The sequence below is a fragment of the Miniopterus natalensis genome, chromosome 1 (assembly GCF_054644295.1).
Source record: "Miniopterus natalensis isolate mMinNat1 chromosome 1, mMinNat1.hap1, whole genome shotgun sequence".
NCBI classification, from domain to species: Eukaryota; Metazoa; Chordata; class Mammalia; order Chiroptera; family Miniopteridae; genus Miniopterus; species Miniopterus natalensis.
In genome coordinates, this window is record NC_142081.1 from 40,056,605 (window position 1) to 40,072,681 (window position 16,077).

Below are 16,077 nucleotides of genomic sequence, written 5' to 3' on the forward strand. Positions count from 1 at the left end.
GTGACTGGCTGCATTCTCAGGCAAGGAGTCTCTGTCAGGAGGCTGCTGTTAGTGGGCAGTGCTCTAGGGAGCCTGGATGAGTTCAGGGCTCAGATGAACCATTCATTCCTGCCTGCAGCCTGGCCCTCCTCTGGGAAGCCCCTACAAGGAGCTTCTTCAAGTTTAGCTCTGATCACCTCCCTGGCCCACTCAGAAACCAAACTTCCTGTCTCCTAAATGCCAGCCCAGCCCCTCATCTTAGCATTTGAGGGCTCCCAGCCTCCCTTTCCAGCCCTGGCCCTGCATTAATAACAGGTGATAGGCACTGAAGATGAACCAGGTACTGTGTGATGTGCTTAATCCCTCCAAGTCACACCTGCTTCTCAGGTGGGAACAATTTTATTCTCTTAACACTGAGGCACCCTAAGAAATCTCTGAAGTCACTCTGTAAATGGCAGAACCAGAATTTGAACACAGGTTCCCCTCTCCTGCCTCATCCACACAACGGATGCCTCCTGACTTGTGCCACTCTTATGACATTGCCTCTCTGCCCCTCCCCCCTGCCGCTCCTAGCCTGTCAACTTGCTGCTCATCTCTCCTGTACGGATCAGGGCTGAAGCACTGAGACTTCCTGGGGGCCTCCCGCTTCCCCTCAGCATGCCCATGGCACTGCTCTTTACTCCGCCTTGCCTGGGGATCCTGCTCACTGCTTGAGCCTGAGGTGCCTCTACACTGACCCCACACTGAGAATACGCCAGAGAGGCTGGCATCCCAGACGGGCATCTTCAGGGCAGGGCTCAGTGTGAGGTGCCCTGGCATGTCTAGCAACCAGCAGTGACCAACCAGCCCAGAGGTACCAGTGTGCTTTGGTATGGGGGCAGGATTAACGGGAGGGGAGTCTATTGGCAAATAACTTCAGGAAACAAAGTGAAATGATGCATTTCTTGGACATGGTGGCTATGATCCCCACCTCCTGGCGCTCACTCTTGTGTGCTCCCTCCCACATTGCAGCAAGAATAGTTTGTGTGATCAACAGAATATCGCAGGAGTGATGGTATGTCACTTCTGAGGTAAGGTTAAAAGAAGTGACAGCTTCACTCTTGGTCTCTTTTGGATCATGTGTTCAGGGGGAAGCCATTTCATGAGTGGCCGAATAGAGAGGCCTCCATAGCGAGGAACTGAGGCTTCCAGCCAACAGCCTCAGGAGTGAGCTTGGAAATGGGTCCTGCAGCCCCCATTAAGCTTCAGATGACTGCAGCCCTGGCCAACAGCTTGACTGCAGCCTCAACCAGAAACCCTGAACCAGAACCACCCAGCTAAGCTGCTCCCGCATTCCTGAAGGCAGAAACTGAGATAATAAATGTTAGCTGTTTTAACCTGCTAAGTTTTAGGATAATTTATGATGTAGCAATAGATTATCCACAGGACTTCTCAGAGCATTTAAATCTCTAAGAAAGATATACTGCACAATGTAACATTCCCCTTCATTATTTGACCAAGGAGGCTTTCCTTTTTGAGTGTTCTTTGAGAGAAAATTGATTTAATATGGCTCTCATCCTACAATTAGATATAACTTTTAACCTAGATCTGCCTCACGAGCTAGCCATTTACCCTTCCAGACCCTCAACTTTCCCCTTTTATAGAGTAAAAAGAAACTACCTGCCTTTGCATAATTCATATATGCAGCCCCAGATGGTCAGATTCTGAGCTATATAGAGGTGGGTGGGAGGGTAGCTTGGTGAGGTTCTAAGAGGAGCTTCACCTTGGGCCTCAGGTGGGTTCTACATGGTGGTAAATTAGCCTACGGCCCACCATCTGTTTTTCTTCCTCAGGCCATTTCCCCAGAGTGGTGATGTATGATGTTTTCTTCTATCTTGTGCACAGCTCAGAGATGGGAGGCATGGACCTGAGTCTCCACCATCACACTGAGAATTCCTCCAGGCCAGAGCATGAGCCTCCCCCATCAGACTGGGATGGATGGCCCAAGTACTCTCTACTTTCCCCCCTCCTCCCATCCCATGGACACACCACAGCCATGGGCAAGAAGGAACAACAGGCCCTCCTGTGGCCATAAGAGTAAACATATGTCCTTCCTTCCTTCCTTCTCACTTTATTCCCTCTACTATTTACTTGGTAAAGAACTTTGTCAAGTTTCAGGATGTCTGATGGATGAAGTCCTGCATGTCCCTCTTTGTTAAAAAGAAGACATGTGTTTTTTTTAAAAAACAAAACAAACTATAATGCGAATACTTTATTATCAACGAGTGAATGGTATTAGCTTTTTGTCTGGGCATTAATATTTCAAAAACCATACACCAAACCCAGGCTTTTCCACCTAGCTCTGATGTATCATTTTCTTTGAGGAGGGGGGAAAAAAAAAAAAAGAGGGAGGAGGAAAAGAAAGAAAATATATCTGTATTGAAAGAATTATAAGCCAAAGTGCGTCTTTCTTGTTTCGTCCATATACACACATTGCACCATACATAAATAATTACATTGTAAAAATGACTCCATAATTACAAGTATAATATATATTTCCATATAATATATAAAACTTTATATTAAATCTAGGTAGATGATATTTGGGGGGTCTCGTCCGTGGGGGCTGTGTCTCTGGGCACTGGCCCTCCTGGCGCTGGGGCAGGTGGTGGGCGCGGCCTCGGAGCGGCCGCTATCTGTGGTTGTTGAGCAGGATCTCCAGCCAGCAGGGGCAGGAGGTGATGAACTGCCGGGAGTAGCAGGGCCCCCAGCCCTTGGCGAAGCTGATGCGGACGCTGTTGGGGTCGTAGGGGCCGTCGGCGGCGTCGGGCTCAGGCCCGTGCTGCAGCAGGCCAGAGCGCTCGAAGTCGAACACCTTGATGGAGTAGCCAGGCGGCACCTTGCGCACAACGAGGGCGCGGCCGCCGGGCGCATCCAGCGTCGGGGAGTTGACGAAGATGGGGTGCTCGCCTCGGTTGTAGGCCCACACGCCATCAGGCTCCTTGCTGAGCAGGATACCGAAGCCGATCTTGCTGCGCGTCCGCCGCACCGACTCGCTGCGCTGTTCCAGGTTAAGCTGGCCTAGGCAAAAGCCACTGCCCTGAGGTAGGTCGTAGAAGATGCTGACGGCCTGGTCGTACACCGCGTAGAGGCGGCCCACACGTGTTCGGTGTTCCCAGTAGGCCACGCTGCACCAGTGGCTCGGCTTGGTGGCATCCGGAGACATGCTGGCGTCTGCGGGGCAAGCACAGGGCACAGGGTGTTATGCAGGGTGGGGAGGCGGGTGGCAGAGGGGAACAGAGGTGGCACTGCTGCCTGGATAGTGGGGGTTGGGTGGTGTTTCTAGCGGTCAACAGACATCCCAGCACCTACTGTGCGCCAGCCTGGCCTCAGGAAATTTAACACAAAGCAGGACCCACCCCCCCAACACACACACAAAAGAAAAAACAGAAGCTATGAATCTATAGAGAAGGCAAGGCACCTACTATGTGCTTGGTGTTGTGGGAACACAAACATGAACCACATCTGGCTCCTGGACATAGAATTTCACAAGCTAGCAGGGGTCGGAAAAACACCCATGCACCCAAAGGAGGAACTGGACCTTAAGCACCTACAGGGTGCCAGGTGCTGTACACTGCACTTTAATCTTTATTGATTTCAGAGAGAGGAAGGGAGAGGTAGAGAGAGCTGAAACATCAATGATGAGAGAGTCGTCACTGATAGGCTGCCTCCTGCATGTCCCTGACTGGGGATCAAGCCCACAACCCAGGCATGTGCCACGACCCAGAATCGAACCTGGATCTCCTGGATCCTACCTAGGTCAATGCTGAACTTCTGAGCCACACTCAGCTGGGCGGGCTACACTACACTTTTTACTCTGCATGTCGCCTCACTGAGTCCTCCAATCACCCTGTGACAAGGCCACTTTCCCCTCCTTTTATAGGAAGATCCAAGACTTGGCAGGTACCAGCAGCCTGTCCTGCACAGAGAGAGAATTCTGCTGGAGGTCTGATGAGAACACAGCAAGGCACTCCATGGCTCCTGTTCTCCATGGGAAACTGATCAAAGTCCAACTAACCCTGAGGGGGAAAACCCTGCTAACAACTTCACTGAGGAGCCTGAGCGAGGTCAGCTCTGTCTGTCAGCTCAGCCCCACCTAGAAACCCCAGAGTAGCAGGGTGACAGGCCCCCTGACATCCTCCTCCTATGTGCTCAGAGGCCGACCTAGCTACCCTAGCAGGAAACTGTCTGAGGGGCCTCATGTAAGCTGCTAGCTCTGCTGTGGCCTTGGGCTGGGCACAGCCCGAAAGGCCATGCCCTTTACCCTATATCTGGCCTCAGGTCCCAGCCACAGGTCCCCAGGCCAGCTCCTGAGGAGGTATCATTTTGCCGCAGTCTCCATCCAAGGCCCTCATGGTTCTAGGTGATTGTCAGGTGGAGAAAGATGAAGCCCAATCCCTGCCCTCATTGACCTGCCCCTTAGCCAGTGGGCAGAGAGACAACTGTGTCCTGTGGTGGGTGACCAAGCTGCAGGCACTAGCAGGTGGGCAGCCAGGAACACCCAAGCCATTGCCCCTATCCATCCATCCATCCATCCATCCATCCATCCATCCATCCATCCATCCATCCGGCAATGGTTGGGAGTTCCCACGCACCATCCCAGCCTGGACATGAAACTCCAGCACCAACTTCTCACCAAGCAAAGAGCATTCCCATAGTGCTCTTGGCAGAGAGGTGAAGAAGAAAAGAAGCTATGCCCGGGCAACACTGGGCAACAGGATGGGCAGCAGGCGTCCCGAATGCCTTCCGTGTACTAGGCGCCTTCTTCACAACAGCCTTGGTTCACCTCTGTTATCATCCCATTTCACAGGTACAGAAATTGAGGCCCAGGGAGGTGCTCTGACTAGTCAAGGGTATGCACTAGTGAGTGCTGTAGCCAGTATCAGTGCCAGGCCATACCCCAGAAGGGAGCGCTTCTCCTTACTCCAGGCAGACTCCCCGCTAAAACCCATGCATTGAGCAAGTCCCTCCCCTTCCCTAAGCCTCAGTTGCCCTATCTATAACCATGACTGCTTTTTTTTTCATGGCCTGAGTCCTAGAGGTGCTTACCCACAACCCTGTGAGTCACTCCCACTCTCCTACCCCCCAAACAAAGGGCCTTCACACTCCAAGTACTCGCTGCACAGTGTCACCAAGTGAGGAATTACTGCTATCCCCACTTTCAAAGATAAGGCTCAGAAAAGGCCACCTAATTTTAAAGGGTGTAGCCACTCCACTGTAAAAGGGAAAGAAGCAGTTTCATAGCCAGAGTGTGGGGGAGTAGGGTGAGGATAATGGGACTGGGGGGGGGGGTACTTCCTCTCCCCCAGCTCCCATAAGGCTTTCAATCCAAGGCCAGGTCGGACTTCCTGTCCCCCTCCTCCCACCAGCCAAGCCAAGTGCCCTCTCACCCCCCACCCCAATCAAGACCTGTGTCCCTGGCCTTACCTCCAGTGCCCCTCAGAGCTGCCCTAGGACGCAGCTTGCCCCTGCCCCAGCCATCTGGCTCAGGGACACTGCCTGGGTCAGGCCTTACCTCCTTCGGCCTCTTTGGTTGAGCAGACTAGGTAACACCTCATCAGGCCTGGGCTCCTGGCCAAGTATTCCAAATTCCAGGAGATGGACTGCGGCCTCAGAAAAGCCCTCTCTGACCCCTCCCTCCTGTGTGATTACAGGCTTAAATGCAGCCTTCCCTTGACCTGAGCAGGTGTCTGTGCTACTGGTCAATGCCCCTGCCTAGGCTAGACTCTTAAGTAGAAAGGGGTAAGTCTCAGTCCTCTCTGTGTCCGTCCCAAGGCTGCACGTAACTCTAGGGTGCTCTTGGAACACACTAAAAGGGAAGGAGGAAGGAAATAAAATACATCTCAAGTGTTGGCACACTGTCCTCACCCCCATCCCCCACTGAAATCCTGTCCAGCAGGTGGGACCAATGGCCTCAGGCCAAAGGGGATGGTGGGCAAGGACTTAGGTCTCAGATCTGATCCAAGAACAAGCCAGCAGGTGAGCCAACACCATGTTCTGGGGGCTTCCCCATCCCCATGCAGTTTTCAGGGTCTCAGGGCTCCAGAGCTTGAGGTACCCCCTGACAGCATCTCATCCAGGGAGCCCCAACACTTTGGGCTTTCACAAACCAGTACACTGTTTAACAGAGGGGTTGGGAATGTTACAGGGTTAGTGTTTTATTTTGTCTAGATGTTAAAATCCCCAAGACCATATACTATCACTAGCACAAAAGAAAGTATAACTTAATACTAACAAAATTACAAAAAAGTATAATTTGATACTAAAAGAAATCAGAAATTTTAAAGTTAATGTATTTAGATCAGCAATTTTCAACTGGTGTGCCGCAAGAATTTTTAAAACATGCAATACCTATTTAGTCAGGGGCACTGACAATAGCCATCCGGTGTGAATGCCCTGTCTTGAACCATATATATCATATAATAGAGTTGCATCTTACCGGTCATGTCGCATAATAAGGTTACACCTGATTGGTTAATTCTTGGTACCAGAAATCCTTATATATAAGTATAGGCACCAGATTTTTTTAAATAGCACTCTGGAGCAAAAAGGGTAGGTAATTACTGTTATTATTTTTTCTGTAAATCAATTAAAATTATATTTTTTTTTGGTCAGATAGGCAAAAAATATATTTTTTGGTGTGCTGCAAAATTTTAATAATTTATGTATACCATGAAATGGAAAAGGTTGAAAATTGCTGCATTTAAGAAATTTTCTTATTTCTTTTATCATGGACCCATGAAAACTTAGTCCTGAGACTGGCCTGTGTGAATCACAAATTGAGTCCAATGTCCTTGTGCCCTAAAGATGCCCCCCCAGGTACAGGGTGACTCACCCAAGGACATACAGCACTGTGTGGCACAACAGGGACCAGAAGTCGAAAGCCCAGAATTCTAATCTAATGCTTGTCACATGATGTAAAGGTTTCAAAATTGAGACAGATCTAAGGCTCTCACCACTGACTATATGTGTCCTTTGGACAAGCCGCTGAATGTCCCCAAGCCTCAGTCTCCCCATTTGGAAAACTCAGTTATTCATAACTGAGTGCCTCATTTACACAGTCTATCTTTGGGTTTTCTGGAAACTCCCAGCAGCAGATCAATTGAGTGCAGAAAGCAGCAGCTGTTTTTTGGTTCCAGCATTGGCCTGACCCTTCAGAGGCCAGGTCTCCATAAGGGTGTTGGGGGTCATGACTCAGGGTCACCACCGTGGGAGGTAACAATAGGACAGTGGATGGCAATGCCCTTTGCAAACTGTAAAGCACTTTAGAAAGGTTAAGATTTGACTCCTAGCTGGTACCAGAAGTGAAAGGTATTCAGAATTAAAAGACTGAAGAATGGCGCAACGAGTAACTGAATGTCTAGAACAAGGGTGAGTGCTGCTGTGGCACTATTTCACTCCACACACATGTACATACATGCATATGTGTATCCGAATGTCATGCAGTATCTGCCAGAAGCTGACATGTTGTCTTTGAGTGAGAAGGAAGGCACCCCCAAACCCTGGGTCCCCTCTGCACTTCCCACCACTCCTCTCATCTGCAGCCTGAGCTGGCACTCAGCGTGCGGAGGGAGTCTCTTGCAGAAGATCTTTTTCTCTTCGTGGCTCCAAGGCTGTGGTCCCGCCATCAGCCTAATTAGGAGCCAGCTCCTTAATTGCAAATAAATGCCGGGGAGTCAGACCGGAGTGAACAACATCAAAGATGACCGCGCTCTGACCGAAACTCCTGCTCACTACCCCCTGCTCGGGGCCTGGCCTAGTTCCCAGCCAGACTCTGGGTCCTGGCTGGGACGATTCCGGGGGGAGGAGGAGAGGAGAGGCGCAGTCTGGCGCTGATCTGCCAGGAGTCCTGCAGTCAGGTGTCCTGCCTCCTGGCTCTGATCAAGCAGGTGATCTCCCTTCTTCTGGCCTAGTCTTCCCATCCAAACAATGAGATCTAAATTTCTGTGATTTAGTGAATGTTCACAGCAGCTCTACTCATAATCACCCAATCTTGGAAAACTGCCCAGATGTCCAACAGGAGAATGGATGCTACAACAGACTGAATATTTGTGTCCCCTTCAAATTCATATGTTGAAATCCCAGCCCTTAATGTGTGGCATTTGGAGAGGCAGGGCCATTGGGAGGTCATGAAGGTAGAACCCTCATGAATGGGATTACTGCCCTTATAAAAGAGATGCCAGAGAGCTCTCTAATCCTTCCAGCATGTGAGGGACAGCAAGGAGACACCATCTACGCCCTAGAAATGGGCTCTCACTAGACAACAAATCAGCTGGCACCTTGACCTTGGACTTCTCAGCCTCCAGAACTGTGAGAAATAAATGTGTTGCTTAAGCCACCCAGTCTATGGTATTTTGCTATAGCAGCCCAAATGGACTAAGATAATGAATACACAAAAATAAGGTATATCCCTGGCATAAAAACAGACACACAGATCAATGCAACAGAATAGAGAACCCAGAAATAAACCCACACCTATATAAAGGGGTGAGCAAAAGTAGTTTTACAGTTGTGAGTATGCAAAACAGAGAGTTTATTCTTGTATTATTAATTGTATTTTTCCATATGAACAACTGTAAACCTACTTTTGCTCACCCCTGTATATGGCCAATTAATATGTGACAAAAGGGGCAAGAACATACAGTGGGGTAAAGACAGTCTATCCAATAAATAGTATTGGGAAAATTGGACAGATACATGCAAAAAAAAATGAAACTACACTACCTTCTTATACCATACACAAGAATGAACTCAAAATGGATTAAAGACTTAAATGTTAGACTCGAAACCATAAAATTCCTAGAAGAAAACGCAGGCAGTAAAATATCTGACATTTCTTTTAGCAGTATTTTTTCTGATATTATTTCCTCAGACAAGGGAAACAAAAGAAAAAATAAGCAAATGGACTACATCAAACTAAAAAGTTTTTGCACAGCAAAGGAAACCATCAACAACACAAAAAGACAGTCTACTGAAGGGAAGATATTCGCCAATAACACATGAGATAAAGGGTTAATATTCAAAATTATAAAGAACTCAACACCAAAAAAAGAAATCCAATGAAAAAATAGGCAGAGGACCTGAGGGACATACGGATGGCCAACAGACACATAAAAAGATATTCAATGTTGCTAATCATCAAAGAGATGCAAATTAAAACCACAATGAGATATCCCCTCACACCTGACAGAATGGCTGCCATCAATAAATCAATGTTAGCAAGGATGTGGAGAAAAGGGAACCCTTGTGCATGATAGGTGGGAATGCAGACTGGTGGAGCCACTGTGGAAAACAGTATGGAGTTTCCTCAAAAAATTAAAAATGGAACTGCCTATGACCCAGAAATTCTACCTCTGGGTATTTATCTGAAGAAATCTGAAACACTAATTCAAAAGAATATATGCACCCCTATGTTCACTGCAACATTACTTACAATAGCCAAGATATCAAAGCAACCCAAGTGCCCATCAGTAGACAAGTGGATAAAAAAGTTGTGGCACATATATACAATGCAATATTGGTCATAAAAAAGAATGAAATCTGCCCAGCTGGTGTGGCTCAGTTGGTTGAGTCATCCTGTGCACTGAAAGGTTGCTGGTTCAATTCCCAGTCGGGGCACATATGGAAGGCAACCAATTGATGTTTCCCTCTCTCCCTTCTCCTTTCTTTAAGCATGTCTTTGAGAGAGGATGAAAAAAAAAAAGAATGAAATCTTACTATTTGTGATAGCACGAATGGACCTAGAGGGTATTATGCTAAGTGAAATGAGTCAAAGACAATTACCATATGATTTCACTTATATGTGGAATCTAAAGAACAAAATAAACAAAATAGAAACAGCCTCATAATGATGAGTTGTCAGACGGGAGAGGGATTAGGGGGCTGGGTGAAAAAGGTGAAGGGATTAAGAAGTACAGATTGGCAGTTACAAAACAGTCATGGGTATGTACAATACAGCATAGGGAATACAGTCAATAATACTCTAATAACTATGCTTGGCGTCAGGTGAGTACTTGAAATACTCAAGGGGACCATTCCATAAAGTATATGATTGTCTAACCACTATGCTGTACACCTGAAACTAATACAAAATAATACTGAATGTAAACTGTAATTGAAAAATAAATATTAAAAAGAAAAAAAACAGTGAAATTAAAAAATAATAACAAGGTACATCCACACAATGGAACATGACTCACCAATAAAGGAACAAACTACTGAAACATAACATGCAGAAGCGTGGGCTGCCAACAGGCCCACAGAAGTGCTATTTGTTTCCATTTATATGAAATTCTCGAATAGACAAAACTAACTTATGATGACAGAAATCAGAACAGAGATTACTACCTCTGTGGAGTGGGGAGGACTGGGAAGGAGCACGAGGGAACTTTGTGGGGTGATGGAAATGTCTGATATCCTCATTGGTACAATGGGAACTCAGGTGTACACACTGTCAAAAATCATGACCTATATACACTTAGGAGCTGTGGATTTCATTGTAGGTATGAGGCCTTCCTTGAAAGAATTAGAATGAAAAAAGTAAAAGTAAAAATGTGCTGCCCAGGCCAGCTCCAGTCCTAAAGTGGCCTCAGCAGGGCTCTGTGGTAGCCCAGGGGACAGCCCCATGTTTCCAGGCCTGGCAGGGGTGGCCCAGCCTCCTGGTGGTGCCCACATTCCTGCCACCAGAGGGAGGTGGATGCCTGCGGTGGGCTGGAGGAGACAGGCTCACAATAGGTCCTCTCCCCTAAACTGGAGCCAGCCCCTCCAATGGTTGGCATTCCTTCCTCTTGCCTCCCAGCCCAGGGAGGGTGCTGTGAGCCCAACATGTAATTTTGTGGGGGTGCTGGGGCACCAAGGGGGCCAACTGCAGTCTAGGGATGGCGGGGAGAGCTGAAATCCCAAGAACAGCCCTTAGCTTCTTTGAATCAGCAGTTTTCTGTCAAAACAAAGGGCAGGAACGTTCCTGTGTGCTCCCCCGTGGGCTGCACGCTCCAAAAGCCTGAGCACACGCGATGCAGCTTGTTTTCCTCGTGATTTCCCCCTTTCCATTTGGCCAGACTGCCTTGGACTCGGCCATCCTATGAAGGGAACCTAAGATGTGCCCAGATTAAGTCTCTGATCCCTTGGACTCTAAAGGAGTTAGACATAAAGGCTCAGAGCCGTTGCAGGAGGCCAGCCAGAGTCCTCCTAGTCTCCTGGGTCCTGGCTGTCCCCCCAGCCTCATGCTCTTCTGTGTTCAAAGCCTTTGCCGCTGCTTCACACCGGACTTGGACCACAGCAGCCTCCCTGGCTCTCCCAGGGCTGGATGGAGAGGGTCGGCCCAGCCACATCTCAATGAGCAGGAAGCAAGGGCAGACAGACCCAGACCCCACTGAGAGCTGGGAAGGGAGACTCAGAGACAGCGGCCCTGAGATGTTAAGTTACTTGCCCTGGGTCACTCAGCAAGTTGGTGGCAGAGCCGGAGAGGAACCCAGGGCTGGCTTTTCCAATCCCCTTTTCACAAGCTACGCTGGGGCCTCTAGCCCTCCTGGAAAACTTTTTTCTGTCCCATGCCATGCCTGTGGCTTCAAGTTCCAGTCCAACCGGCAGCTTTTTCATCTGCGGCTCCCAGGCCTGGGAGTAATTACGTGGCCCTGCATCTGGTTAACCTAACACCCCTTTAAAAGCCTTGTTTGCCCATTAGATAAGTAGTTTTTGTTATCAAACTAAGGGGAAAAAAGGAGTTTCCACTTAACCTTCCTTTGTCATTTTAAGCTGCAGAAATGGCTTCAGGTTTTGCAGCAAGTCCAGAGATGCAGCATTAATTAAAGGCTTTTTTTTTTCTTTGTTAAGGGAGGGGGCGATGAACCCTTTATCCACTGGGCTCTGGTGGTAAAAGCAGAGAAGGAATGTGCACGGGCCCTGTTAATGGTCAACAGCTTAGACCAAGCCGCTCTGCTGAACTCTTTCCAAAAGCAGGGCCCAGCTGACAGGAGTTTCCTCTTATTTGCTCCCACCCACCCCTACCCACCCCCCACCTCAGAGCCAGCACCTTTGGCTCCTAGAGGAAGCCAGGCTTCCAAGAGGAAGTTCCTAATCGGTCATTACATCACGGGCGGTCTGGCCACCGCTGCCGCCTGCACAGAGTCCACCTTGGGGGCTTTCAGCCACTGGTCACCTAGGGCCAAGGACTGTGCTTACCAGACGCCCAGACGCAGATTTGCTTGTGGTGGGGTTCACCCCCAAGGCAGAGAGTAAATAGAAATGCAAAAGGAGACTGTCAGGGAGCAGAGGAGGGAAGCCAGGAATGGTGCAGTCCATGTGGCCAAAAGAGCAAAAGTGACTTCCCAAGGTCACAGCAGAAATTAGCCATATGGATAGGACCAGTCGGCTGTCTCCTGCACAGGGCTGGAATAAAGAGCATGGGACCAGGAGCCAAACTGCCTGCATATGAATCTCAACTCTGCCACTCACCAGCTGTGAAATCTTGGACAAGTGACTTCACCCCCTTGGACCTTAGTCTCCTAATCTGTAAAATGGGGATGCAATCAGTGCTTACTTCACAGGGCTGTTGGGATTAATTTTAAGTGTGATTAATAATGCCCGGTTCAAAATAAGCACTCCATAAGTAATAGCTACTATTATTTTTACTAATATTATTACCACCGTTCAGTCTTAACTCTATATATTATTTGTATAAATTATTTACTAGTTTGATTCAGCCTGTATAGTTTCATAAGGGTATTCATATTAGGTAACAATGTCTGCAAAGATAAGATGTGGCAATGGAGTTGAGAACCAAGGGGAAACCATAATTGTAGCAGCAGGTAGTGATAATAAAACCAACCAGCCAATAATAACAATAATAATAATAATAATAATAAAAATAAACTAGCTGACATTTAATAAACCTTAACCAAATAACAGGCAGAGTATGAAACACTTTGCAACATCTTGACATATTATTAATCCTCTCAGTCATTTCCATTTTAAGGTGAAGGAACTGAGGTCTGAAAGCCACATGGCATGTCCACAGTCCTCAGCTAGGAAGTTGCAAAACTGGGATTCGAACTCATGTCTATCTAGGCTTAGAGACAGAGGACTTTGCATTACTCCCATGGGTGTAACCTGTGGGCTACAAAAGCCCAGAGGACTGCAGGGTAAGAGCACTGATTGTGCTATAATCACCCAGCTATGTACGCTCCATACCAGCAAATGGAGACTCTATAAAGATTGCGCACTACAAGGGGTCCTTGGATGTGGCAATGTGAGGGCCACTGCCCTACCACACACTGCCCACCTTCCCGCAGGGCAGTGGGGTTTTCAAACAGCATGCCTTATCACAGCTCTCTACGGCCCCCTATGCAGCCCTGCAAACACACGTACTTTTTGGTTTTTCAGTTTCTCCCATACACTCCACACTTCCACCACCCCTCCAAAACATAAGCATTTTCTAGATGTGCTGCAGTTAACGATCGGTGATCTTGGGATGGGGGCTGCCAATCCTGGCTGAGTTGCTGCAGGGGGGAGGTGTTGGGTGCTCTTTGCTTGTCATCTGTTCTCCCTTTCAAATTTCCCAAGCCCAGGAAGTGGAATCATCCCCATTCTGGGGACAGACCCTAAGTCAGAGGCAGCAGCAGTGCAGCGTGGGAATCCCAACTGGCTGGCCTGACTCTGAGCCCACCCTCCCCCTACCAGTTCCTTCGTGCTGCCTCATGGGCTCCCTCTGCTATTTTGGGGAGTCCTCAGAGCCCCTGGCCCAGAGGAGTTTAGGAGGGATACAAGTATAAAAATAGGCAGTGGCTACCCAGATGGGCCGTAACTGGCCTTCTCTAGGGAGAGGCCTGCTGAGCCCTGCAGGAAGCCTTTCGTTCAACCCTGGCACCCTGACCACCACCCTCCCCCCGCTCGGCCCCATGTCTCCAGTGGAACAAAGTAGCAGCCTGGGCAGAGGTGGGTAAGGTTTCCATTATTTTATCTTGTGCAGTATTCAAACAAATCCTGAAAAGATGAACTCACCTTGCAATCTGACATAAAACAAGCTTTAGTCCAGGCTCTAAAACGCAGATCTGATGAGCCTCTCCTCAACAGAGAGTTTCCTCAGGACCTACTGCTCTGGTAGGCAAGGAGACCCGCCAGAGGAAGCAACCTGTGGCCCCGCTTCCATCAGCATCCATCTCGCCCTGGTGCCCTGGCAAGATTGTCCCAGGTTCCCTGGCCAGGGAGTGGTGGCTTTTCTCCCTAGGCTTTGGTGCTTCCTTCTTAATACTCTGCAGGCAGGTATGGCTTCTGAGAGCCAACACTGAGGCTGCCATCAGACTCCACACCAGAAGCACTGAGGGCAGGGAGCCCCCCTGAGATCTCTGGTAGGCAGTGGAGTCAGGTGGGAGAATTCTGGTTCCTGTGCCCTGGGAGGGAAGGATGGTGACAAGTGTCTCTGAGGGAAGAGACAGTGATAAACAGCTTATAAAATCAGCCCACATTTTGGAGAAAGAATCAGTTTCAGCAACAAAAGGCTCTGAACTTTGCTCCCATTCCAAGTCCTCTTTTGTTTTATCACAGTCAGACTCGATATGTTTGTTTTCTTACCCAGAGACCCCCTGGCCCCAGGGGTGGGAAAGCCTGGCTTTTCATATTGGCCTTAGAAAGATTTAAAATAACACCATTTGTGCAAGATAATAAAGCTGGGTACCTTGCTCCCCAGGAAAGAGGCAGCAATTGTGAGAAGGGAAGGGGCCCCAGATCCTCCTGGCCTGCATCTTCCCTGCCTGTGGGTCTGCACTGCTGATGGCCAAAATCCTGAATTCACACACAAACCAGGCCCTTAACTGGTCTTCTGGGTTCTTAGCTGAGTCTGGGTTTTATCTTAGGTTTTAAGTGCCAAACTTCACTGATTCAGCCCAACTTTGACTTCCCTGTTGACTCCAAGACCACAGAAAATAAAATAGGCCATTTGGAGGTTCAGATGGGGACAATCAGGGCAGGGATGCAGGTCTGTGGCAGATGGCAGTGTTGTGCTTCAAGGAACATCCCTGCTCTACAGGATCCCAGAGTTAGGAGAATTCGGGGCACCTCCATATTTTTATTTATTTCCCAAATACAATTTGAGTTTTATTAGCAAACCTCCTGCCTCAGCCTTCTCCTTGGACCCAATATAAACCCATAAAAGCAAAGTACCTCAAAATTGCCCTCAATCGGCCTGTCTCAATTCTAAGGGACAGGAACCCACCACACTAATGCAACAAACATCCTAGGGGATCACCAGGCGAGGTCCCCACAGTCCAGACCCCTCAAATCCTTGGTCTCATCATCTCCTGCTATCGAGGTCCCTTAGCTCTCTGTGCCTTTAACACCCCACTCTGTGTATACTTTGTCCATCCCACTCTCTCTTGATCTGCAAGGCTCCCTGAGACCATAGGTAGCAGGGAGGTGAACTGGTGCAAATCCTAACAGCTCTGTTATTATGGGCAGGTGGCTGCATCTCTGAGTGCCAGGACCATCTGCTAATTTGGGGGGCCCAGTGCAACAGGGCTCCTTGTTAAAAATTTATCCAGAATTTCAATGTGGTGAAAGCAGAGCATTAAATGGAGCGGAGGCCCCTCTGAGCATGGGCCTGAGTGAGGCACATGTTGCATACCTGTGAAGCCAGCCCTGCTCAGTGCTGGTTTCTTCTCACTTTATACCTCACTCAGAGGGGTGGAGGGTAATAGTAAAGGGCCTAAAACAGTAACTGCCACTAAAGGAATCTGAGTTTCCTCCCGTTCCCCAATGTTTTCAGTCTTGCTCAACCTCTGAAAAAATCTCGATATCTGCTCCTTTGAAAAGCCTTTCCATTCAACAGATGATACCTCTGATGCTCAGAGGTAGGACACTGAGGCAGGGAGGGAGAAGCAACTCGCTGGTCCTCATGATGCAGCCTGGCCTATGGAATACTAGATAAGGTCATTATATGCAAGGTTTGTTTCAGTGGCTCAAAATAAAATCACCTGAAGCCTACAGTCATCTCATCTGGCAGTGGGGGTAGGTTTAATTTCTCTGGCTTGCTAAGACTATGAGGGTGAAGGGAACAGGGAGCATGGC

The 16,077-nt window shown here is 48.5% G+C and overlaps 1 protein-coding gene across 2 annotated transcripts in view; it reads right to left on the bottom strand.

Moving 5' to 3' along the window:
- Positions 1-2,073: 2,073 nt before the first annotated feature.
- The window catches only part of SMAD6 (SMAD family member 6), a 75,741-nt gene continuing 61,737 nt past the window's right edge, over positions 2,074-16,077 (bottom strand). For both annotated transcript variants that reach the window (XM_087820729.1, XM_087820725.1), the window contains one exon: positions 2,074-3,192. In XM_087820729.1, coding sequence (XP_087676855.1) covers positions 2,651-3,192 — 542 coding nt within the window. In that variant the 3' untranslated portion in view covers positions 2,074-2,650. The remainder of the gene's footprint in view (positions 3,193-16,077) is intronic.